Raw genomic sequence first — 26,536 nt, 5'->3', positions numbered from 1 at the left:
CCCACGGGCCTGTTCTCAGCACTCCCCTCTGGTTCTCACCAGCACCTTCCCTATCCTCCCATTCCTCCCTCTACATTACCTCCAACAGGATGTATGTTTGGGCCTAAGAAGTGGTGACCTGCCCTCCAATGCTGCTGCTCCCAGCTGACCTAGGGCCAAGGGAAGCCCCAATCCACTTGTGCCCCACTCTAGTTAGAGGCTCCTGTGAACAACTTCATGGGGTGCTGAGCTCAGCTGGGGACAGCAGCAGTGGCAGGTGGGTACCCCCTTCAGCACCTGCTCCTTGCCTGATCTCCCCTAGTTATCCTCCACTGGCCTGGAGCAGGCACTGGAGGAGGTGGGTGACTGCTCTCTGATACCACTCATCCCTGTCCCATCCCAGCATCTCACATAGCTGCTTCCTTCAGTTGGAGCCTCTGGGCCAGACGGGAAAGTGAAGGGGAGGGGAAAGGGAGCAGGGACTTGCCTGCTGCCACCAAGCCTGGCACTCTATGTAGACTCTAGTGCATTTCCCAACCTTTTTCATCCCACAGCACACTTGCACAGTGTCTCCCATCCCATGCCCCCGCAGAAGCCACGCTTCCCCCAAGATCCCACAACGCACTTGGTGATGTCTGAAGGCACACCAGTTGGGAAATGCTGACCTAGTGCAAGGGGGCCTTTGTCTTGATTGGGACCCTTTGCATATGACTTCAGTCAAAAAGAGTACCAGTAATGCAGGAACACAAGTCCTAGGTAATAAATACTTACTATTCTTCTGTGAGGGTGCTGGGTAGAATTCTGTAACTGTTCTTCCTGTTCAGGGTACACAGAGCTGCTAGGGGGGAGAGAGAGAGAGAGAGAAGTTCCGTTTTGCTGGTCACTGTAAAGCAAATGACATACAGCTCTTTATAACCTGGATGCTATGCTTTGTGTGTCCTCCCCGGTTCAGGTCAGCGCTGGAGACAGGCCTGGGGGAATCTTGGCTTGAACACAGTCCAGATGGGATACTAAAGGGTGAGGTAAGGTGATGAGGACATCTACTGGAAATTGGTGCTTGGCCCTTTGCCAATACAGCTCACGGCTCAGTTAACAGATGCATCCCTGCTTTTTGATTTCCAGATGGCAGCTGTGATTTTTCCCCATCTATGTTTAGCTTATGAGTTATAACCCCATCTATGTATGGCTTGTGTTAGGCTGTGACTTATTTGCTCTTTAATCACAACCATGCTGTAGTGAAAGCTGGTTGCACTAATTTGGAAGAGGAAAAGGGACTTTTTCTAGGAGGGTGGAGACAGGTGTCTCTATGCCTTTTCCATTGAAAGGGTAAAACTTTTTGTTTGCTTTACTGATGGATATAGGGCCTCAGGTACTCAGTGATGCCTGCCAATATAGAAAAGTTTTATTTTATTGAAAGAATAAGAATTTTTAGCTTATCTACTGTAATAGCCTCCATAAGTCACTAAAGGGACTTGGCAAGTGTGGCAAGTGCAGTAATCAGTTATGACTTAAATAACGCTAACTAGGTTAGTATACAATAATGTGTCAGGGTAAAACTTTGACATCCATTACAGTAGAAGGAAATATTTTGCTACTAAGCTACTTTAAAATGGAAGCTGTGTGAAGTTAGCTCACAGTCGGGAATATCAGAAGTAGCCCTGGAGTACCTAGATTAGCGAGTAGAAGGTAGGCAAGTGACTTAAAAGGGTACACTAAACATGTACTTATCACATAGCTCTGTAATTTCTCACATAGATAGAACCACTCCATGTGGTGCATGTATGCATACAATGTAATTAATCTCCTCAGCAACCTCAAGCTTCATATTCTTTTAAGCAACCTGGCATAGAAGTATTTCCTTTTTGCCACCTAAATGGGGAATTTGCCTTGTCCATCCCCAATTTACTTTGTCTTAAAGGTCTGTGATTCGGCAACAGTGAATCCTGCACAGTGACAAACTTAGACACAGTATTTCATGACAGTGTAGAGCTAGAAAGTGGGGCCTTTATGGCAATGGAACATAAAATTCAAAGCTTTGCAAAGAAACATTTACTTCGAACCCTGAAAAGTCCTGAAATATTGGAGCTTAAATTCATGACTTCTTCGGTGCAGAAAAATTATTTTAGTGGGTTTTATGGATGCAATTTGAGTCACTTGTACTAAGACAGATAACTTTACAGACAGGAAGATATAAAAGGAAAAGAAAACCTCAGTAGTACAATCTTAGAATAGAACGTATATAGATGGTGTGGTATATAGGTAAATTTTTTGGAATGACATACATAACTAACTTGTGTGAAATACTGCTCTCTCAGGCTGATGCTGATGGAATCTTTATGCCATATGGGTGCATCTATCAAGATGCTTGATGCATGGCAACCTAATAACACTGTGCAGTAGTGTGCTGGGCAAAAACCATGTTAATACGAGACTGCACAGTAGTATTAGGCTACTGTGTAGCAAGCATCACTAAAAAAGCTGCACTAGCGCGACTGTGGAGTAACTGTAGTTACTGTGTATTTAGTTAGTACTTCATTAAGCAAATACTCAACTAAATGTGCAGTAACTACTGCATATTAATGAATGTGTAGACTCACCCACTGTGTAGTTGTGTAGATATACATTTTCCTTCCACAGACACACCTTTTTCAACAATACTTTTTATATACTTGTCACTGGTTCAACTAGCTCCATTCAACACCAGCTCAATTCAGCTCCACTAAACACCAGGTTAAGGGGTGTGCATATATTCCTGAGGGAGATGATTTACTTATTGCAGCACTTCAAATGACTGGGGTCCTGCTTGAAAGGTGAGACAGAGACCAAGCAGAAAGTGAGACATTTCTAAGTGGTTGTCAGGTAAGTTCTATTTTTATTCATACCTAATAAAGCTTGACGGCTTGCTGGTAAATTAAATCCCTAAGAAAATAAACTTTGAACATTTCTGATTTTCCATCTATTTTAGTGGTGCTGGTGTTTCCTGTGTTAAAATCCACATACAAGTTTAGATGGTGGTTAGTTAGCTAGATTTTCTTCTATAAGGTATTTCTTCTCAGTTTTTCCTTTTCCCAATTAGTAAACTAGCTTAGTCTCATTAGCTTACAATTAAGGAGCAAGAATTAGCTGAGTGAAGTTCTGAGGTAGAGAAAAATGGTTAGTAGTGCAAAGTTTTCACTTATGAACTCCTGGACTGTACTGAGGCAAAACTAGAAATGTCTTGCTATGCAGCAGGTCCAATTTCCTATTATTCTGTACGTGGCTCTATAAGTAAGGCTTGTACAAAATGAATACAACGTGGTTGTCAAATTCTAGCAACTCTGATGTGCAATTATATTCTACCACTTGGCACAAGAGACAGCACACAGAGACAGCACACAGAAGTAATTAAGCAGAAGTTTGCAAACATTTGAGTGAGTAACTGGAGACAAGCAGAACCACTGAAATCATGTAGGTGTTGTTCACATTTGGAAGACACAAGCTCTGTACTTCTAATGCAGCGCAGAGTACACAAACTGGGTATTCTTAAGAGGAGCTATTAGCTTGTGTGAAAAATCCTCCATCTAAAAGCTACTAGCAAAGTTACTCGTAAATACATCTCCCTTAAATAATTTTACATAGAAAACCATAACAGACTTCCTGTCCATTTCTAACAGAAACTTTGTTTGTACAATCAAAAAAAGATTTAAACATTTTTAAAATTGTAAGGCTCATCTCTATATGACATTCAATCCTCATTCAGAGATATAAAACTAACAGATGATAAAAAAAGTTTTATACCCAAAAAGAAAGACTGATATGTCAGTTGTAAAATCATTTTATTGGTACAAATATACATATGAATAAAATCCCTTTGACCTGTAATGTAAGTGAATGTCTGTGAAATACGCAAAAAAGCAGAATTGTTTTTACAGGTGTCAAACTATTTTTCTTATAGAATTACACATTAAAAGTAAGCTAATATGCAGACAGAACTTAAGAAGGCCTCTAGAAAACACCAATATTAATAAAATGTTAATTGCCCTCATTCCAATCAATTATATACATTAATATATGAATGTGGAAGCATAACAAGATTATATTTCATTCAGATTTTTCTTTGTTGTGCTTTTTGACAGTACACAAGTGTAAGGGTTTGAGTTTTATGTACAGTACAATAACAGGAAGAAAGGAGCTCCCTAGGGGAGAATGTAAAAACCATACCCAAGCATCTAATATATATAATTTATACAAATTATTTTATTAGTGTGCTCTGTTAATATAATTACAATGTGCAATTGCATACCGCAAGAATATATTTATAGTTAAGTCACGTGCAGAATTGACACATTTACATTCAGCAGTACAACACATTACCTGCTGTACAGTGTATTAGTGTAAGACAATGTCCAGTTAATTTGCTTTGCTTTCTCAATGCCCTAATGCAGGGCATGCTTTGTAGCTGCTTCAGAGAAATTCAAGTAGAATACACGAAATGATTGCTGGCTTTAGCAAAGGCATGGAAAGGAATGTCTGAAATCATACATAACAGAAATTAAAGACAAAAATAAATGCATACTGATTGAACTATAAATCATGATCATCTAGAGTTCTGTAGGAAAATGCACCCATGGTGAAACAGTGGCTGGTAAGAAGGGTCATTGATTGCTGTACCCTGATTGCTATAAAGGATCTTGCACTACCAAGCACTTGTACTGATAGCTAAACAAAAATAAAATCTTTATCCGCTTCCTCTCCAGAGTCACTGGACTTGCTTCCCTGATGGGCATCTTTATTTAAGGACCTCTGTTTTAGCTCCTGGTACTCATGGGGCTGATGTCCAGGGCTTCTTTTTGCAGCTGTATATAATACAGAAAACAGGTGTTACTAATGATTTCACAAGGGAAAAAAACATTAACACATTTGAGGTCTGCCTCTGTACCTACTGAATTCATCTCCTCCAGTGGGAGCACAGGAGACCCTTTAATTATTAAAACCAGAAAGAAGAGAGAAGAAGAAAGGGAAGAATTTATGTCAAACTTCATGGCATTTTCAGCCTATAAACAAGGAGTCCTGAAATATAAAGTACCTTACTGTATCCAATATACAATTATATTCATGAAGATTTGGAGAAGAATCTTTCCCTAAGACGTAATAAAAACCAAAGTAAATGCCATTTCAAGATTAGCTTTTTCTCTAGTTGAAAGACATTCATATACCATGTACCCATGGATTCTTGGGGAGCCTCATAATAAACCCCCAAATCAGTAGTTTACTTCATATACAGAATTTACCTCTAACTTTTGTCTCTTGGTAAGTGTGTTTCTTTCCTACTGACAGCAGTATGAATACATCTGGAGACTATATCTGACCCTTAGCATTCAAATGGTACATAACAACACACCCACTGGAAATACAGGAACAATCAAGTTTGACTGAAGAACAGTAAAACTATAATAAAAGAATTAGAAAGAAAAGATGAAATACTGAACGGCAGTAAGCTATTATTAAAGTGCTTCTGTGATCATCACTTAGTTAGATGGGTAATTTGTCTAAAAAGCTCAAATATTTATTCTGTATGATTCAAAAGAAAATAAAATCCATTTGGTAAGACTCAGGATTTCTAAAAGCTCAGAGTTGCAAGCATTTCCTAAAAGGTACATGCAAATGAGCTTCACTGTTATTAAACAGTTTTAATGCTAGTTAATGCTAGTTAAGAACTTACTATTGACAAACATTTCTATTGAAATAAAAGGGGATTTGCCATTGACTTCAATGGGAGTAAAGGCTGGTTAGAGAAATTCCTGTAATTCATTTAAAATGATAAACGCTCAGGGTGATCCAGGGGAACAACACTGCTGCAAACCAACTCCCTTAGCATTTAGTTCAAACGGGTTCCTTACTCAGGAATATGAAACCCTGAAAATCTAGTTTTGTTTCACATTAGAAGCAGCAGCAGAGCACAGAATCTGCCCTCATAACTTTTCACTCTAGCCACAAAGGGCACCTGTTTGGATCTGTACTGTGATGTAAGGTCTCTCTCTCTCACACACACACACACACACACACACACACACACACACAAAGGAATCTGCCTATGTTAAATATGTAAGACCAGTACATACAAAGAGTGCATGTGACCTGCCCAGATGATAATTTGTCATTCAAAACAGATAGCCAAAATATGGAAGTAAAAAATAATTAGTAATTGTGCAGCCATTTCATCTAATGTTCTGATCCACATTTTGAAGGTAGGAAAAATGAGTCACCAAAAAGCTGAGAACATCATTTTTAAAAGTATTTAGGTTCCCAACTACCAATGATTTCCCTGTGCTAGATGCCTAAATATCTTTTAAAATCTGGGCCTTATTGACTTGCTCAGGGTCACCCACTGAAGACACCATATTTCTACCATAAGAACCGCTGCTCTCCTGGTAGAAACTAAGGGCATACAGAGATTTTGGGGGCCAATACCGATCCGATATCCAAAATAGTGTGGAGAGCTGCATGCAGCTAGTAAGTCTATTGTGGTGGAAAAGGAGGAGGGAGGGAAGGGGCATGAGGGGGGCAGATCAATGCCCCCTGCAGTGAGGGAGGGGTTGGGGTAGGTGCTGCCCAGCTGAGGCGGGGCACAGGATGGAGCTGCAGCTCATCGGGGCATGGGGGGAGGGGGGGAGTAGTGGGGCGGTGGCTCCTGCCACTGTGCATACCCTGGGGTGGGGGTATACCCCTGGATCTGCTCGGGGCGCTGTGGGTGGGCTGCAGCTGCTGGGCAGGGGCTGGGCTTGGGGCGGGCAGCTACGGAGAAGGCTACAGCCACCCCAAATTTCACCACAGGCCCGCTTCCAGAGCTGCCACCACATGCCTGGCACAGCCTCAGACCTTCCTGGCACAACCCCTACCTCCCACCATGTGCAGTAAAGAGCCTGGGCTGTGCTGGGTGTGTGGCAGCGGCACTGGGAGTGGGGCTATGGCAAAATTTGGGGTGGCTGTAGCCCCTTCCATAGCCCCTGTCAAGAAAAGCCCAGGGCAGCCCTGGCTCCAGACCGCAGCTACAGACCAGCCACCTCACCCCACACAGATCTGGGGGCACGACCCTTCCCTTGTCCGAGCCACAGCCCTGTCCCATACTCTGCCCCACCCTGGCTGGGCATCACCTGCCCCTGCCCCTGCCCCCTCCCTCCCTCACCATGGAGGGGCGTTGATCTGCCCCTGCCCCCACACCCCTTCCTACCACAACAGACTTACCAGCTGCACGCAGGTCTCCATGCTGCCGGGCTGTGTTCCTCATTGCCTGTGTTCTGTGCTGCAGCTGCATACACACACGGGCATTTATCGGCCAAATTACTGCCCACATCAGGCCCTTTTCTGATACGGCTACTTTTCTTTATATCAGTACCGGTCTGATATTGAACTGAGTGTTGGTGCACCTCTAGCATACACACATTCATTCAATTTCTCCCAGGGGAAATATGCATCCCTGGGAAAAAGATTTTCCAGGTATCAACCTGGCAAGTCTCCCTTATGAGAGAAACTCTCTCAGACAATGAATGTCTGTACACTCCCCTCTTCAACTGGTCTGGGAAAGACTCCCTGTGCCAGTATGCAGCATGGGTGGGGGGACTTTGCCCCACTGTTCCAACCACTGCCAGAACTCTGGGAGCAGACTATAGCACTTGGTGAAGCTCCCTGCCAACACCCCAGAGTGGGGATCTCTATTACTTTCACTCCACCCAGGCCAGGAGAGACCAGGATCACCCGAGTCTGGGGAAGGCGCAAAGAGTAGGGGAGAGGAGGCAGCTGCAGGCTGAACACCTGTACTGCTCCCTCTCCCAGAAAAAATTTCTGGCAGTGGAAATTTCTCAGAACTTTCCACCACTAGAAACAAATGCCTGTTTGAAGCCTGAGTCAGTGACACTGAAACAGATTTCTAGCTAACCTAACAAATTAACCCAATTTTGCACAATTTTCAATGCCAAAAAAAGAGAGATTATAAAGAAATGTCCCATTTCTGTTATATATGTTGAGACTCCCAAAACTGCAACATCAAACAATACCTTTCACTTTGCTGCATCTTCCAAGACCAATCTGCTGTTTCACATGATTAATGACATTGTAAACAGGGTAACATTTTCAAAAGGGCCTTTGGTACATTAATAGTCGAAACATCATTAGAGTCCCCCTGACTTTCAGCACTACTTCTCACTTTTGAAAATACCAATAAGGCCCCTGGCATATGTTTATTTAATGGTATGATGGGATTTGATCCCCAATCCCAAAAATCATGCCTCCAGCCACATCACACATTCATGGCAGGAGGTTTGATTTTGAGATTAAGGATCAGATCCCAGTTGCATCATTACTACATGTCTGTACAGGGGGAACCCAGGGTCATACCCCTGGGATCCTCCTGCACTGATAACTTGGAAGCTGGGTACCTGCCTGTGGGGATTTAAAACCCTGTGGTGGGTAGCTCTGATGGGGCTGCTAAGTGGGGGGCATAAAAGTCTCCTGGCAGGTTTAAACTCCCCAATGAGGAAGGCCTTTCAGTTACCCCTGTTTGCAGCTCTGGTGTGTGGATGTACCACATGTTCAATAAAGCACGATATAAAACATCAATAAAAATATTCTAGGTTATTTGTGAAACATTTTTATGGCTGGTTCGTCATTTTACCGTGCCTTAAACTGGTTGGACGTGCAACATTTAATTGGATGGAGGGTGGGTGCCACCCGAATGGGGGGGTGCTATTCAGTGCCCATACAGCTGGAAGGCAGTGGGCTGTCGAAAACACTGTCCTGTCCATGCAGTGGGGGATCTCAGGTGCCCACCCTCATAGTGTATGGCTGATGTGATGGGTAACCCTTGATTGTGGGAAACTGGACAGACCTGATCTGGACCATAGAAGTTTCATATGCCGCATAACATCTTAAAGCAAGATTCACTATCAAGAATGTGCATAATTCATGTTGAACTATGACGGTGGAACATGCCGGCTAAGTTAAAGGAGATGTCTCCAATTTGATATATTTTCTTATTCCCACAACAGGAAAGAAAAAGGATAATTCCTTGGGCTAAGGCAGAAAATAGTCTACTTCCTTAAAAGAAATGATACCAAGAATGAAATACACAGGGGCATGGTATTACAAAATGAGATGCATCTAAAAAAAGTTGAAGAATAAAACTAAGTATTAGTGTCAAAACATCAGAGTAAACAAAAATACCTCATGAAAAATAATTTAAAACAATTATTAAAATTAACTAATATATGAAAGGCAACCAGTGTACGTACACACAACATTTTGAGAACAATCATTTTTCAAAGGTAGCTTTAAAATTAATTTTTTAATCAAATTTTGGTAATTGTTCATTGAATAAGTTTGCAATATGCCAAAACAGCTGCTCAAGAAAGCCACATAAGCACATGGGTTCAACAGAATTGCTGAAGTATTGTTTCTTAGACTGAAAAACAAAAGCTCTGGATTAACATGAGTAGATTCTCTAGTTCTCAAAACGTTCAGTGACTGATGTGCTAAAAACTGGCATTAACAATAGTCAAGCTCAATTTTTTTTTGTAAAGGCTTTAATTATACAGGTGCAGGTCTTAGGAAATCACAATCACATAATTCAGCTGAGGTAGTATTCTACATGGGTAGATAATTGCCTGCTAATAAGCAATGTGTAATCCTTTGCACTTATGCAGCAGCTCTCTCTATCAGAGAACATCATTGTGCTTTATGTTAGTGTTCAGTGCTGTCATCATGGAGGAAAAATGCACATATATTTTTATTTTGGATAACATCTAGAGACAAAGTCTCCTGTGGGAGTGCATATCTGATTAGTTTCCCATTAGATATTTTTTCCTCATTTTTTGGTGACAGATCAAAACGTTCAGTCAGGCTCTTTGCAGCTCTTTTCCATAGCGTTCTCTTCTTTGTTAGTACCAGTTAATCAAAATTATGCAAATGAGAAATGAAAATGGAAGGTGCTAACCAGTTGTTGCCTGTGATTTCCTGTGCCCATGCTCATTCACTTCCTCTTCTGCACTGGTAGAGTATTGTCTTGAGATTCTTTTGCCTCCACTGGCTGGCTTCTCACAGTCAAGATCTGTATCTCTTTTGTTATAATCTCCTGTTTGCTCTAGCAGGGAAAATGCATTAATGTTTATCCCCTAAACCTTACATATAAGCCATATAAGGAAGGCAATGGTTAATTAAAAGATAATTTTATTCATCTACCCCATGTAACAAATCACTCAGACTATAATATACTATGTATCTGATGTTTGCTTGAACTGCACCTGTTGTCATTACAGAATTCTGCAGCCAATGTTCGGGAAATATAATGAAAAGAGGTGTGTTCTGAGATTGTTCCAAACAGCATAGTTACATTCATTACCATAAGGATGATTTATAATCAAGCTCCAGTCTAATTTCTACTTTCCTTCCTCAGTGGATAAAATCATGTTACCAGCACTTCAGGCAGATTTGTAGTGATTTACCAGTTGAAGGAAAGGCTGAGCAGGCTACTTACAAAGGAGGCAGAGGAAGAAACAGATAGGAACAATTGGGAGGAACAAGTATGGTACCAGCAGTAAAGGAAAAAAAATGACTTAAGAATCCTGGCTACCACCCCACCTCCCAAAAACAAACAAAAACTGGGCAGTACTATTTATTACATTCCCTAGATAAATGGAACTTGCTAATTTCTGGTCTACCTCCTGAGGCAGATGCAGCATTGTCATAGGGACCGGGAAATCCTATTTTTGCAATAATAAACTATTTTTCAACTGTTTTCTCAGCGTGTAAGAGCAGCAAACTGCCTGCTAGGTCAGAGCTTCTATGTGAGAGAGCACATCACCCTTCATCAACCAGAATTTGTATGCAATGAACAAATTTTAAAACAGGCAGATCATCCATACCTATTAATGTGTGCAATCATCAGGTATAAAAACTTGCCAGCTCTCTTAAGAAAACAATACTTTACTTCAATATCTGCAATTGTGTGGGCATTCCCCATACAGAAATAAGTAAATATCAGGGTAACTTTATCTATTCATATAAAGCAAAGCTCCTAAGAACTGCAAGAAAGGTTGCTGCATTGCTCATTTTCTGTTTTTGTTTTCTCCATATGGACAGAATCCAAGGTTGAGATCAGTGACACCAAGTGACTTCATGAGTCTATTCTAGGACTATCAAATTGGTCAACCTGAAGCTTGTTCTTTTGGGGAAGTAGCATCTTACAGCTGCATGGAGCTGAATATTATAGGTAGCAGAATTCCATCCCCAGCACCTTCACTCTCCCTATCATACCCTACTGGTGGTGAAAGGCTTTGCAAAAGACAGAGTATGCTGACTTGATGAATATTTGGAATGTGGTATCCTATTGCTAATTTTACAGGCAGTAAAGGGGTCTCTGTTGCACACTGATGAGAATCTGGCCAAAAAATGCAGGTTAGTATTTATCAGAAATTTATGTATCAAGTCTGGATTTATCAGGAAGTAATGCAGTGTCTCTACTTTGACATGCCAGGAAGACCTATGTTCATAATTTCAGGATTATAGATTTTAGAGACCCGGGTCCCATGCCTCAAATCCAGCCAAGCTATTTCAGGACCCAGTGGGGTTTGGGCTGCAAAAGAACTTGGCTCTTTCAGCAGGGACCCCTTAAATCCTGATACTTGAGAGATAGGAAGACATCATTGCAGGGATATGATATGATATGATATGATATGATATGATATATGATAGGCAGCCAGGCTGGGGCCAGCCACATGGCAATAAGTAGCCAAGGAAACCCACAAAGGGTTAAAAGAGCAGCAAAGGAGGAGGCAGTCAAGGCAGCTCAGGCCTTACCCACAACACCAGAGAGCTGGGTAAGGGCTTAGCCACTGACCTGGAAGGGCAGAGCCCCAGCCTATTAAAATCCCAGCTCTTGAGCCAGAACTGGTAGTCTGGCCATGACTGCCACGGAGAACCGAACTCCTGCAGGCCTGGGGTGCAACAGGGGCAACCCAGTATCTGGGGAAGCTGCACAGGGAAGCTGCAAGCTACTGGCTGGGAGTTTGCTGGGACCCCAGGGAGACCCAGAAGGGGTTATGAGTGATCTGTAGCTAGCAGAGAACTGGAGGACTGGGTGTGACTGATAGGTGTGGTAAGGAGGCCACAAGGGTGCCTGAGGGGCACCCAGCATAAAGCCCTACATGGGTCAGGGGCCCAGGGGCTGTAGCAGGGAGAAGGCAGCCTTGCTTGGGCCAAGAGCACCACGGGGGCTGGCCTGAACTGTGAGTAGCTTTGTCCTAGGCCAAGGATGCCAGGAGGCTGGAACAGACTGTGAGCAGCCTTGTCTGGGCCAGGGGCACCAGGGGGCTAGGACAATGCAAGACAGGGCCTGGGGCCTAAAGAATGAAGTAAAAGGAAGGGCTGAGACTGAGAAACCAGGTACATGACAAATGGAGCAGGGCTAGAGGTCTGCAGCCAGAACAATGATGGGCTAATGCCAAGAGGTCTGAGGCCCCTACAAAGGTAAAACAACATCTGTGAGGCATGGGTGTTGCTGAAAGACAAGCCAAGAGGCCACAAATTTAGCCCTTGAGGCAATTAGAGCCAGTGGGGTCAGAGTCCCAAGGCCAAGGGACTGTAGGTGTCCAGGCCAGAACATAAATTAAGTGAGCCAAGGTGAACTGGGGAGAAGAACTGAGTATAGAAAGCACCCAAAGCTCCCCAGCCTCTGAGGGCAGCCTCCCCTCACCATCTTTAACATCAAGGCATGGCAGGTGGGGCAGCAGGGCAAGTCCCTGAGGGGCTGGAGCGAGAGCAGGGCAAGACAAAGGCCGCCATTAGAGGGTGTCATGACTGCTCTTGAGGCACATCCTCTTACAGCTCTATATTAGTTTTCTAATCCCTTTACTTCTAAAGATTCAGATAGCTAGTTTGGCTCTGGTGCAAGTTCCTGCTGTCCCCTTTGCAGCTATTATGCTAGTCAGGTATTGCTGCAGCAGAGCATCCCCTGCACAAACCCTCAACACACCTCCAAAACAGAAGCAACTCATAGTGGGAGCTATGCCAGTTTTGCACAACTCAAGGACTCTCCAGCTGCTACATTAGCAGAATGCAATGATTTCTCTTCTTGACCAGCAGTACAGTATCTTTAGTTCACAAGTCACCAAAGCTATGATTTTCTACAAAAAAACCCCAACAATATCTGAACAACCTGGATGATACTGCAGCCCATGAGAAATGGAGGGGAGAGGTGATTTTAAAGCTACCTTTGTGCCCTTCTAGGGCTGCAGCCAGCCCTGGCTTAAATTACCAAGCCCTGGTGGCATACAATATGGCAGCTTACCTGGGTGACAGCACTGCTTGCTTTTTCCTTACATCCCCAAACCCTCTCTGTATTGTGTGGCTGTCCTCTGAAGAAAAGTGGATTCTCTTCTCTTTCCTATATGGAACTAAGGCTTTACATTTTGCAGTGGGGGCCAGAGCAGGCATGAGAGTCTCACCCACTGACTTTTACCCAGTTTCAAACTCTCTGGCTGGATAACCTCAGTGAAGATAATGCACGTTAGGTTCAACTTACTGTACGCAGCTGTGTTTCTAGAAGTCTCCTCCCCCAGTACTCCCAACTCTAAGAAATCTACTTCCTCAAAATGCAAACTCAGGAGAGAGAAAATGCACCAGTAGGGGTAGAAATTCCAAGTGTGTGTGAAAAAAGGCAATGAGAAGAAAGAAGCTTATTGTATGTCCTTGTCTATGCAACCCAAAATATAGAGCATGAGTGTGATATACAGTTTGTACAGTGCAATGATCCCAGAAGACAGGAACAGAGTTACAAGGCAAACTGGAACAAGCTACCCAAAAGAATAAATTTCACTCTCTGCCCTACCAGATGGCCAAGGCAGCTGCATTTAGCATTTTTTGTCACCAGTGCGTATCAACAGACTGCTTTTAATTGAACAAAATATAATGGAAATGATATCACTGCCCATTAATGTTTATCTGGTAATTGTTTCAGTGAAAGTACATTAGATTATTATTGACAGTGGATGCATATATCTTTGAACAACCAGCATGACCCAAAGGTTGCTGATCTCTGAGTTATCACACACCCTTTTCTTGCTTTCTACCCTGAGTACAAAGAAGCTTCCCTCCAGAAAAGGCAACACAGAAATCTGGAAATTATGAATAGCTGATTTTTAAAAAGCAGCATTAGTACATTTTATGCCAGGAGAAGGACTGTGTAACATTGTTTATATTGACAGTCTTACCTTCTTGGGAGAGGGATCTGATTGTGGGCTGGGGGCTGCTCTGACCATCTTTTTCTTTATCAGAAGTAATTTTCTTTAGCACAGGTGGAAGCAGAGCAACTTTAGGGGAACCTGGGCCAGATGGAGACTCTGGGAGATCTTCTATGGATACACCAAAACACATACACAGATACAGTCTTGCTAAATTGTTTCCAAGAATACTACCCAGGCAGCAGGCACATGTAACACAATTTAAAAAGAGCACAATGTGCAACTAACAACACCATGGATACACTCAATGTCTATGCTAGAGTTTTTAGCAAGCAAAAAAGGTAATTCAGGAATTTTTACAAGTTTAAGAGAACACATGATCATACTCATCAGGTTTGTAAGAATTTTGCTAGATTAAAGATTTTTAAAAATGGAGGTATAAATTAGTTGAGCTCATATACAGTCATTACTTGTTTGACTGTAGCTATTATTATCATGTAAACCATACTTCTATTGTGTTGACCTACACATGCAGCACATAAATATGTGATGAGACCAACACAATTTGCAGTCAGGCTATACAGAAAAGGAAACACAATTAAGAAAGAAAGGTTAAAGAAAATTATTCCAATTTAAAAAAAATATTTTTTGCCACACTGGTAATTCTATTAATGTGGCAAATCAATCAAGCTAGACTTCTTATTCATAGCTCTAATTTCTAAAAAAATAAAACCACACGTCATAAATAGACTGTCAGAATGTTATATTTTAAGGTACAAATACTGGTAGGAATTACTGTAGCTTCCATAATACATATCCTTTTCCAAAAATAAATATTGTCCCTACTTTCAACTTGAAGAAAACAGGCATTTTTAAATCCTTTATTAAGGATCTGGCTAAACATGACAGACTGCCCCTTATTGGTCAAATGTGTATTATGCATGTCAAATAAACACTTGATCAGAGCCAAAAGGCTGAGAAGGTAATATAGACTCTATGCAGACCCCTCTATGCAGACTAGTACATTTTACTTATCTTGAAATATGCTGCTTGCAAAAGAAGAACCATCTTTTGAATGGTAGTAGCCTGTTACTATAATGGACCATTTAAAGTCATTACACTTACAAAAGAACCAATAACTGAACAAGACTTTATCCAGATGAATCACGGAAAAGAATAGGAATTCCTCTACGCTAAAATTTCTTACGGAATTTCATACCAGTGGTCCAACTATACTGATGACAAGAAACAAAAGAAGCCTGAAAAGAGGTTTATAGGTTGTAGCCATGTTGGTTTAAGGACATAGGCAGACAAGATTCTTTAGGTATGCATGATGTAGGGTATTTATACCCAAAAGCTTGCTAAGAAGAATTTTTCCAGCTATTTGAGTTGGTCTAATGAAAGATACCAGATTTACCCAAAGAACCTTGTCTGAATGCAAGGAGAACTCTGATAACCCATTTTTTCCCCATCATGGTTACTTCTTGTGGGATGCTAGTCTGCAATAACACTATTATTTTTATCATTACCTGAGGAGCTGAACCAGTGGAAACAGTGATGAACAGATGCAGCCTAAAACATATGCCTTTGTAGGACATGTGAGATGCAAAAAACAGAGAGCTGCACATGAGGGTCAGTCCTTTCTACCATGTATATATGTTAGATACCTTATGTTCTTAAAAAAGAAGGCTAAACTTCTACCTATAAACATCTGATCATGTGTACTTGAATGCTTCTCTTATTCTCTGATTATGAATAAAATATACAGTATAGGACAACCTAAATGCTAAGGGTTGATCAGGCACCAGAGGGAAACTAAGCTCTAACTGATGCAGAGGCTGGGCTAGGTAATGCAAGGGTGACCGTAATAATTTGAGGGAAATCTGGGATGAAGGGGGTGCCAACATGTGCAACTCCCTCTCTCCGCTGCCCCCAGCAATCCTGCGGCACCCAAGAGTGGGGCTGGGCAAGACAGTGCAGTGCACAAACGAAAATACACATGCACACAGCCCCAATCCCACAGAGCCCAAGAGTGGGGCCAGATCGTGGGACACCCACACATGAACCTATGGCTCCTCCTCACAACTCTACTGTGCAAGGGACTCCGCTTGCAGCCCAGTGGGGTACGGACCAGGGAGCAGCCAACTGGCTGGGCTCTCTAGAGAAAAGCAAAAGTCCCAGATTGGAACAAACCCACCCACAAATGCCTGGTTTCTGAGTCAGAAGTTAGGCATGTTCAGGTGGGTTCACACCAATCTGGGACTTTTGCTTCAATTTTCCAATGGGCAGGATGCTGAGACAGCCTCTGACATCCAGGACTGTCCCAGGCAATCTGGGACATATGGGCACCCAAGATAATGCCCAAATATGAAAACAGGGGCAAAGAGGCTACAACTTCAATCTGTAAATGGTACTTTTCTAATATTTGCAAGTGACACAAGTACATCAAGATTGGTAGTGACTACACTCATGCTTTTCATTCATTAGTCATTAATAAACTATGCTTATAATGGCTGTCAGCAGAATCTGATTTCGCTGTTTAATGTTTCACCCCCAATGCATCATTATCTTTGGGGCGTGGGAGAAGGGGAGGAGTTGCCTGATAGCTCACTGGTAAGTAAATGTATAGGAAACTAGCAGAATCATTTAATTTTAACTTCATTTAAAGTCTTGGGATAATACCTAAAACAAGAGGTTATGGGAGAGAAGAGGTTAGTAGCAGCTTAAGTAGGTTAGTAGCAGCTTAAGTAGCAGCCTGCAGGGTTATAAGGACTAAACCTACTGATTTAGAGTGGGAAGAATAATTCCTTCAGGCAAAGAGCAGTAAGACAGAACAATAGAGGGAAACAGGTGGAGAAAGATAGATAAAATTAAAACCAAAGTGAAAATTAAGAGCTTTGGCATGGAAGAGATTTGTATAAATTGCATGGGGTAAACAGTCAATTGCTCAAGGGGTTAAAAGGAACCTGCACAAAAATAAAAAATGAAGCATTTGGTGTTTAGAGTAGGGATTTAGAGAAAATACAAAAGGCAGTTCATTCAGTGCCTATCACAATCCTGAATAGGTTCTCCATGCACTATTTTCATAAAATAATAATTAGCATGAAAGAGCTCTGGTGACTTTTTGTAATCCATCATTGTTTCCATTATTTCTTTTCAAAATTTACCATTACTGATCATAGTTCCAGTAATTAAAAAGCATCAGTTAGAATTAGGGGTGGCAGGGAAAGAAAGCAATTCAAGAGAAAGTGAAAGAAAAACCTCTCTCTCTCTCTTCACATTTAATTTCCCTTCAGCATTTAGCTACTAATATTTTCTTCACCGTTCACACACAAAAACCCTGATCAAAGTACCCTGCAAGGATAACAGGCACCCAAAAACTCTCCTCACCAGTTCGAGAGGCAGAGCGTGGTTTCTGGGGGACTGTGGGTCGTCCAGTCAGGCTGGGCTTTGCTGACTGCAGTGGGGGCTTCGGGCTGGTTGGTGTATTGGAAGAACTTCGAGCCTTTGCACTGGCTTCTGCCTTCGGTTCTGTTTTGATATTTTTTTCTGCTGATGCCACAATGGAGTCACCTTTACTTGAGGCAAAACGGTTCTCTGGAAGGGTCTGCTGGAGCTTAGGCACTAAAATGGACGAAGGACTAAATAAATAAATAACATCCTACTCAAAGAGGAGGAATGCTGTTTAAGTACATTCACATGGCACCCCCCCCAATCAGTAAAAGCACACAGTATAAAGGCAGTAATGGGTGAACGCCCACTGTTCCAAGTTCAGCATTGGTTCCAGAGGCATCCAATGATGTGGATGTTTAAATGATTGCACAGAGCATTTGGCAGCTCCTACAACTCATTCATCTACCTGAGAGGTCTTGGTGTCTCTGCCATCTTGGATCTATTTCAAGTGGTGCTGAATTGGCACTCCAATTCAGGACTTCAGGAGCAGATGGCATGATCTGCTTGCTAGGAAACCAGGAAGGTCTCAGCACAAGAGCTACTAATCTTTGGCTGTTTAGTGCCAGTGGGAGTAGTGTCTCTATGGACCAAAGCTGAAAAATGCAGCCAGTATTTTATTTTCAGTCCTGCTGCTGAAAACAAAACCAAGGAATCCAGAACGGAGGCAAAATCCTGAACTGTCAGTGAGTAGAACTGCATGTTGTTATTATTTGGTTTTAGATCAGATTTGAAATTTATTAGAGGGCGAAGCCTTAACTACACAATCTTCTGATGTAGCAGGTAACTTTGCACATGGAACACTGTCCTGAACATTAGCAAGTTTATTAAAACATTATTGATTCCAAGCAAAACCTGAACACGTTTGCACACAAATCACATTTTCTTCCAAGAACTTAAATTTAACACAGCTACAGCCAGCTGTGCAAACTGGTAAAAAATGTATTGAAAACCTGCATACAAATAACCAAATACCTGCCCTTATTTCCTTCCTCCCAATTCTGGGAGGACTCCAGAAGGCTTATGTGGATGTGTAGCTGATCTCTGGAGGGAAGCCTGCTTTGTTTTAAATGACTTGCAGAGTTTCATGCTTTGAACATAATTCACCTAAATTTAGATAGCCTGCTTTGGCATAACTTGATGTGGATTTGGCCTAGGTAACTGCTATTCCAGTTGAGAAAACCTACTTGTTACAGTAGTGCTGAGCACAGGAATTCTAAGTGCAATGTGTGAAAATATTGGTATAGCTAATTGCAGGGAGTCTCCAAATGTCTTTCCAGGTTACATACTTAGTTTGACAGCTTTGAGTTTAGGGCTAACCAAAAAGACTGGGTAGCAGGTGAACATGTATAATACATTTTAGTATTACAAGCAAACAGAGGATGGCTTTCCCATTTCCCTCCACTGCACTTTTCTGTGAAGGCAAGTGAGTGTGTATGTATGTACATGAGAGGGAGAAGAACTGGGTACCCAAACCAAGAGAAAGGAAAACATTCTTTCTGAATCCCATCCTGCCTACCATTTTCTCAGTAATATGCCCCAATTTTCCTTTGACTCTATTTCTTGCCTTTCTAATCTCAGGCCCGGTAACATTATTTGAATAGCATAAGATAAAACAAATTAGCTAAAAACAATGGCAAACTGTAGCTGTAACAGGAGGGAGTGGCCAGAGGGAGCTCCTTACCTAACAGTGGTTTAAAGAAATCAGGCAGCAAGAGCCAGAATGGCTGCTGTGCTATGCTGCAGTGAGTCTGGGTGGACTCATGTCACAGGCAGCAATGAGCAACAGAGAAAAACTGAGGTCAACTCCCCCTTTAAGTCTTTGCGCACCCACTTTTTCTCATTCCTGCGGCCTCATATCTTATTAGGATACAGAAAATAAATAAGGCAATTCTTCCTTCTCCAAAAAGTATCAGTCTGTGAAGCCAGGCTGACTTAAGATCATTGTTTCATGCTGTGAGCACACTAGCTTTTAAACTGCATTTAGAAATGGTCCAAAACTGCAAATCGGTTTCCAACACAAGCAATCAGCCAGCAGCTAAATCAGAAACTCTTTTTTAAAATGAGTTTTAACTTAATTTTCATATACTTTGACAACACTGTTATCTTATACCCTTGAAATGCCCAGTGCCACTCTTGAGGAACTGGCATTAGATTTTTAGCGCATGCTTTTCAGTCCAGCTGCTACCAAATGACTCCCTGTGACAGACAAATCATCATCAGGATGGGCGTGGTTTGACAATCCCAGCACAAAGTTCCAGATCTGAATAGGTGTGGAGCTTGAACTACACTTCTGTACTATCTAGGCCAAATTTAGAGACGTTGGCAAAGCAGTGAGGGGACCTTGAACTGAACATGACTATGTTATAACCATTCTGAGAATTAAGTATATCACTGACCAGAACTACCAACCCAGTATGGCATATGAGTACTATAGACTCTGCAAAATGATCTACTGGTTATATTTTAGCCTTGTTTTCAGTAATGGCAATCATATTCAGGGCTCCGTTTTTCCTCTGTGCCTGAAACTATCTGCCATTTTTTGATTTTCAGTGTCAGCTTTCTTGCTGTTGTTGTCAGTCAGCACCCTCTAAGAGAACTGGAGGAAAAGCATGCAAGAAGACCCCCTTCTCTACCTGTTTGCCCCCAGATAACCATGAAGAGAAAAAAATACTGGTTTTCAAACTAGCAGTGGAATGGGCTCTCTCTGAAGTGATGTCAAATTCAGTAACAATACAAACCAGAAAACTAGTTGCCCTTTACTAATCCTTTTCAGTGATCCTAAGATTACAGAATATTACATTTTTGTTAAAAGGGAGAGATGCGATTACATGCTACATGAGTTATATTTTATTGGCCTTAAAAAATGATCTAGATGAGGAAACCCAAACAACTTTACCTGAACTGTTGCCATCCTGTCGTTCTGCACTTGCTGTAGTATCATGTGAATCCCGGGAAACTACATCATTTCCAAATTTCTAGGAGAGAGAGAAAGTCCCTAAAATCATTACTTATAAATATCAAAATTCAGAATTTTTTTTTAAAATAAAGCAGCTCTTATCTAAAAATTAGAAGCTGAAGAAAGCAACACTACTTAATGTGTTGATATTTTGCAAATCTATGCAGGAAGGGAACTACACCATTTCTGGCTGCCAATAATACCCATAGCTCTGGCAGGGTCACAACAATATGCTCATTAAGTGGTAAACCTTCTAGGGAATGAAAGCTGTACTTGGAGAGTCCAGTTAGAAACCTTCCCCCCCTCATCAACCTAAAGCAGTGCCAAATGAAATAAAATACTGGATGAAATGTATAAGTTTTATCTGCCCTAGGTAGAAAAATGATGCCTATTCAAAGATTCAATTTGGAAGCACACACTGTTGAATGGGTGTCACAGTTTTACTCCAAAAGCAGTGTTGATTTAGGAGGTCTTGGTGTCATGCATAGCTATTTTCCCAAATTAGGCGTACTAATATATTGTTGACCCTATAGCTAAATTATGCTCAGTTTTAGCATTTTTATGTTTGTATGAACTATGGCATTCAGTGTGAATAGATTTTTGTGTTTTTATCCTGTGACTTTAATTATGCAATGAGGTGAATGCTCAATTAATGTCTGGAATCACTAGCTTAGACAAAGACTATCTGTACTTCTGAGAGACAGTAGTTTACAGCAGGAAAGTTAATTTCCTAGAGTCCCTGCTTGGGATGGCTATGCATAATGACCAGCCAGGGAAGTGGCCATGTGTAGATGAGCTGAAGCTCATCTCCAAACAAATATTTACATTTCAAAGGGGAAGCCCTTAGCAGGGAGCACTCAGGAGACATATACCTAGAAGGAATCTCATACAGAGATTGATATTTTTCACCCTGTGAGTAGAATGAGAGAATTATCTCTCCTGAATAATTGACAGCCAAAGAAATATGGTTAACTGTTTATCTGTCTGAAAGGATGTAAATATTTCTACACATTTTAAATATAGTTGTAAATCAGGAATAACACCTGACATGTCAGGTAGATGCATCTCAGGGGGAAGAAGTAATTTGCATAATACATACATGCTCCCTGAGGTCTGAATATTAAAATAAGGTATATAAGGGATGCTTTTGAGGAAGGCTCTTTGCCTAAGGGAACCCCTATGCCTCAGGGCTAATTCTTAGTCCTTCCCTCCCCCCCAGCAGAAGCTGGGATAACCTGTTGGACAAGTGCAGAAGTTACTGGCAGAAAACAGATGACAGAGTGGGGCAGTCCCCTGATCAGAGAGAAGCACTGTTTTTTAGTAAAAAAAAGGAGGGTGAATTTTTTTCACTGAAAGGGAATTTCCTTTCTGTGCTGGAACAGCAAGGTCAGGCCTGAGGGCAAGTGGAACTAAATTGTGCTTCAATGAGAAGTTGACCCATGGGCAAGCAGCATAACAGCTGAAAGATGCAGAGCTCAAGGGTGTCTCAACACCATTAAAACAGACTTGGTTTGTTACAATGGGTCTTAGTTTATTCAAACAGAGGGGTGGGGGGGGGTGTGAGGGAGAGGGAGAGGGAGAGGGAGATAATTTTAGAAACGTGACCTGGGGTACCCCAAAACATAGATGCCTTCTCATTTTTTTGGCCAAGATGTAAAATAAAGGGAAAAACATGGAGCGGGGGAGAAGAGATAAACACGCAAGTAAAGTCAGACTTCAGAGTAGCTGCAGGATAACCCCAGAACCTTTGAAAGTTAGGCTACTTACCATATTTCTGAATCTAACTTTAGGCAAACTTGGAAATATCAGACTATGTCTTTACCTCAAGAAACAAATTTGAAAGGAACATTCCTATACCTCAATTATCCATTATGATCATCTTGAGGTCAACTGAATCAGGAATCCATAGAATGCTCTTTCAGGGAAGATCCTGTCTATGCAGAATCAAACTCTGGGATTATATTGTTTCCTTCTATGCACACTCACAGGAAAAGCAGGGAGACTAGGAGGACTAAATAGATCAAAGCAGCTAGGATGCCCTGCATGCAAAGACCAGGCACAAAGTGTGGCCCTTTAAATTAGAAAATAGCTAAATATATTTTTATTAAAATGTGAAACTTGGGTATTGTGAAGGGAGCATGTTTTGCTCCCTACTCAGTTACAGCACCAGAGTACAGTGAGCGACTGAAGGGAGGGAGGAAGTAAAGCACCCTGGGGTGCAGGAAGACTGTGTTGTACCTTCTCCCAGATGTTCTTTTAGATATTCATTCTCCCAGAAGAAACTCCCAGCCTTGCTTGCCCACCCCACTACTGAACACCGATCCCTGTGGCCCTATCCTGCATTGGGATTCTTAGTAAGTTGTTGTGGGGGAGGCAGAGGTGTGCTGACCTGGCCCATGACAACTCATCAAACTCTTTGTGTGGCCCCCAGGCCCAAATAATTGTCCACCCCTGTATTAGGTTATACACACATATAATAATTTGGCTCCATAAAAAGGCAAAGGGAGAGACAGAAATAAGAGCACTTGTACATAATAATGCATAAATTGTAATAAAGGCCCGGTTGTAAATGAGGTTGCAAATGAACCTGGTTGTCTGTGTTGCAGAAGTAGTTTTTTAAAAAAAAAATTGATTCTACAAACACTAGATGGAGCTAGATCTTTAATATATGCCTGGGGAAAATGCTAATTAAACCTTACTCATTTCTCTTGTGGCATTAATGCCAATTCACACAACATATTCAAAGCAAAAGAAAACAAAAATGCATTTACCATCTTTTCATCTACTCTGCACCTGCTCATCCTTTATAACTGCAATAAGGCTGTGGTAGGTTATGAATGAAGTAGTAAATTCCTTATGGCTTTGTTTTTACATAGGGTAGATCTGAATTTAAACAACCATCTGTATCTTAAAGAAAAATATAACTTACTAACATGATGGGATCCAGATAAATATGAAAATATTAAGGGAATCAGTGTTCTATCACCTAGATTGTGAATGAACATGTATTAAGGAGGCATTCTCCCATAACACCACTATAAAAATACTAAATGACTTAGTGTTTAGCTTTTGGTCAAAATAAAGAATGCAAAACCACTTACATATTTCAAACCAGCATGATTAAGAGAGAAAGAAAAGGAGAAATAAGAAAATTTCTGAACACAAACAGTTCATTTTTTGTGCAACCCCAGTGTAAACACTTATTCTTAGGTGCTGAAATATAGTAGTCGAAAAACTTGGAAGAAAAGCAGTTTTAACTCTATACTGCATTTAAATTAAAAATGAATTGCATCTATAAGGTGCATGTTTACAGGGAATTAATATATTGAGATGTACAAGAACAGTGCTCCCTAAACAGTACTGGCAGAAGACTTGTTTTCCAGTTCAACATAACATCTACCAGATCACAAAAACGGGCAGCTGAAATGTATGATAGAAAGTATGTCATTTACATACGCATGACCCCAAAATAATTTTAACTTTTACTTTCTCATAGTCTCAGTATTTGAATAATATTATTTAAAGGAAGTATAGGAACAGTTATGTCTGGCATAATATATCAGAGAAGTAATGGGTACAATGAAGTAAAAAGAAAGTTAAGTCTCATATCAGCAAACACTGCCTGAGAGTGAGATTTATTTCCAACTGATGTATTAGTTGTTCAAAAGACCTCATTACTGACAATACTTATACCTCAAACAGAGGGATGCAGACACCTACAAACCTGACTAGCCGATAAGGAACAATCCTGCATTGGCATGGGATACCGACTATTAGGCCCTTCCCATATTTAACTTCATAGTTTCACAGTAGCTAGGGTCAGGAGGGACCTGAACAGATCATCTAGCTTGACCCCTGCCACAGGCAGGAATGATGCTGGGTTCACAAGACCCCAAACCCCAACTTCTATGATACGTACTCACATCATGTGCCAATGAAACACCTGCGTTGCAAAGAGAAGCATCAGACCCTTCCCCTTGTGAGAACATTTCGAAGAGCCTAGGCCTTCAGTGCTGTTCACCCAAATCAAAATCAAAGCTACCTGCCCCTACCTTCTGAGCTGAGGCCGCTCTCTTCTCCTGCTTGGCTTTCATTTCTGCTAGGAGTCCACTGCCCATCACTTGCACTCCATACCTCCGCCCACCTTGGGGGCTGCCTTTGTTGTCACTCTTCTCGGGCTTCGTGGCATCCTCTGGCTGAGTCTCCTCTAGAGAGTCTGGCGTTTTCAGTTCCTCCACTCGCTCTGCACTGCCGTTCTGTTCGGCTGATTTGAGCTCCTTCTTGGAAATGTCCACAGCTGGGCTTTTGACAATGCCCTTAGGTGATGCAGGTTCCTCTGCCACTAAGACAGTTTGAGGACGCTCAGATTTGGATCTTGACTTGATTAAGTTGAGAAAGCCACTTTTCCTAGAATCTCTTTTCTTCTTTTCATCACCTGTTTCACTAGACTCACTGGTGTCGGAACTTTTTACTGATGGTCTCCTAATAAGAGAGAGACATTTTCATCAACTCCTCTTTTAGTAGTTTTAAATTACTTTTCCCAGGCACAGCTAACATTTTTTGTAATCATTAGCATGTTACCTGAGCACTATCTAATGGTTATAAATTACTGGTCAATTAACTTTCATAATATTAACCAAACTCTATTACAAGTTACTAAGAACTATAGGGCTGGCTTTGTGTGTAATGCTACATGGACATGCAACCACATAGGGTGAATATATTTTTTAATCTCAGGGGCACCTATGACCTAACTGCTCCAAACATAAGCTATGAGCTGCACCAAGGCTCTAGATTAGCTGCCCTATCTCCCACTCCCTGAACATCCATAAATTCACCTTTATGAACACTTTTCTCACCTTAGGCCTTTTCTTTGCTGAATCTTAACTAGCATGGCTCTGACCCAAATGTTTGACACAGCCCAGCATTGGGGAAATTTCCCCTTTAAGAACTGCCCTTCACAACACTCAATGATTTTTTAATCAGCCATGCTCCCTTCTCCATCTAATCATGCAGCTTTTAAGGTGACAAAATATAAACACATCCACTGCTTGCCATGAAAATCTGAAAAAGCTAATATGCTGCTGCTGTTCATGGAAAGCGATCACTGATAACATTTTATAACAGCAGTTTATAGGTATGATCCTGTCTGCAAGCAAACTACTGATCCTATGCAATACAAGTAAAAACCCATCTTAGCTGCAGGTCAATATGGCCAAGTGTTTTTTTTATAATGGTTTTTAAACTGACAGCATTTCACAGTTAAATGAATTATGTGCATCACATATGATTTGATGCATCACAATCAATATTTATCATTCACACTAACATTTAACATTTTCCCTCCTCCCCAAGCCATTTACCAATTTAAATGCATCATTTACTTAACATTTTGCTTTTAGTTCAGCGATGTCAAATATTGCTAATAAGGTCATTACAAGTAGGATGGAATTAGCTCCAGTGTATCTGTTTAAATTTGGCTTGTAGGATCACACTAAAAATTTAGGGCGTCTTTGTGTTCAGTTCTTTAAAATATACATGTGACTAGCATACCACATAACCAACTGGGTTTTCTGGCTATGCAAAGCTGTACAAGGCAGACATTTTGGACTGAATCATATACCTCACTAAGGAGTGTTACAATTTTATAAAATTAGTATTTAACATATATGTTTGTCAAAAAAGAGAAGTCACCCGCTACTTGGCCATAACATTTACAGGACATCGCCCTTATCTGCACAGAGCAAAATGCTCAGCTGACGTAAATTGCTGGTCCTAACGAGCTCCACTGAAGAAAACAAGGAAGTCAACTGAACTATAATAAAGTACAGTTGGTGGTAATTGGGACTAAAGTGTATATTAAGTGAGGGTAATCAAATCTGTGATAGACTGGACTCTATCCTGCTATGCAAATTTTATGACCAAGCATTAGGAAAAG

The 26,536-nt window shown here is 41.3% G+C and overlaps 1 protein-coding gene across 6 annotated transcripts in view; it reads right to left on the bottom strand.

Annotated features, from left to right (window-relative positions):
• Window positions 1–3,782: 3,782 nt before the first annotated feature.
• CARMIL1 (capping protein regulator and myosin 1 linker 1) overlaps window positions 3,783–26,536 on the bottom strand; it is a 278,418-nt gene continuing 255,664 nt past the window's right edge. For 4 of the 6 annotated variants that reach the window (XM_090039499.1, XM_090039504.1, XM_090039501.1 and 1 more), the window contains 6 exons: window positions 24,651–25,080; window positions 20,539–20,617; window positions 17,580–17,813; window positions 14,220–14,360; window positions 9,947–10,093; window positions 3,783–4,814 (listed from right to left, as the gene is read on the bottom strand). In XM_090039499.1, coding sequence (XP_089895625.1) covers window positions 4,678–4,814; window positions 9,947–10,093; window positions 14,220–14,360; window positions 17,580–17,813; window positions 20,539–20,617; window positions 24,651–25,080 — 1,168 coding nt within the window. In that variant the 3' untranslated portion in view covers window positions 3,783–4,677. The remainder of the gene's footprint in view (window positions 4,815–9,946; window positions 10,094–14,219; window positions 14,361–17,579; window positions 17,814–20,538; window positions 20,618–24,650; window positions 25,081–26,536) is intronic. The other 2 variants (XM_090039500.1, XM_090039502.1) reach the window with 2 other exon arrangements.

The sequence above is a fragment of the Crocodylus siamensis genome, chromosome 3, assembly GCF_052110815.1.
Source record: "Crocodylus siamensis isolate JL-2025a chromosome 3, ASM5211081v1, whole genome shotgun sequence".
Classification (NCBI taxonomy): Eukaryota; Metazoa; Chordata; order Crocodylia; family Crocodylidae; genus Crocodylus; species Crocodylus siamensis.
Note: the sequence above shows the minus strand (reverse complement) of the source record. Positions and strands in the feature narration are given on the sequence as shown.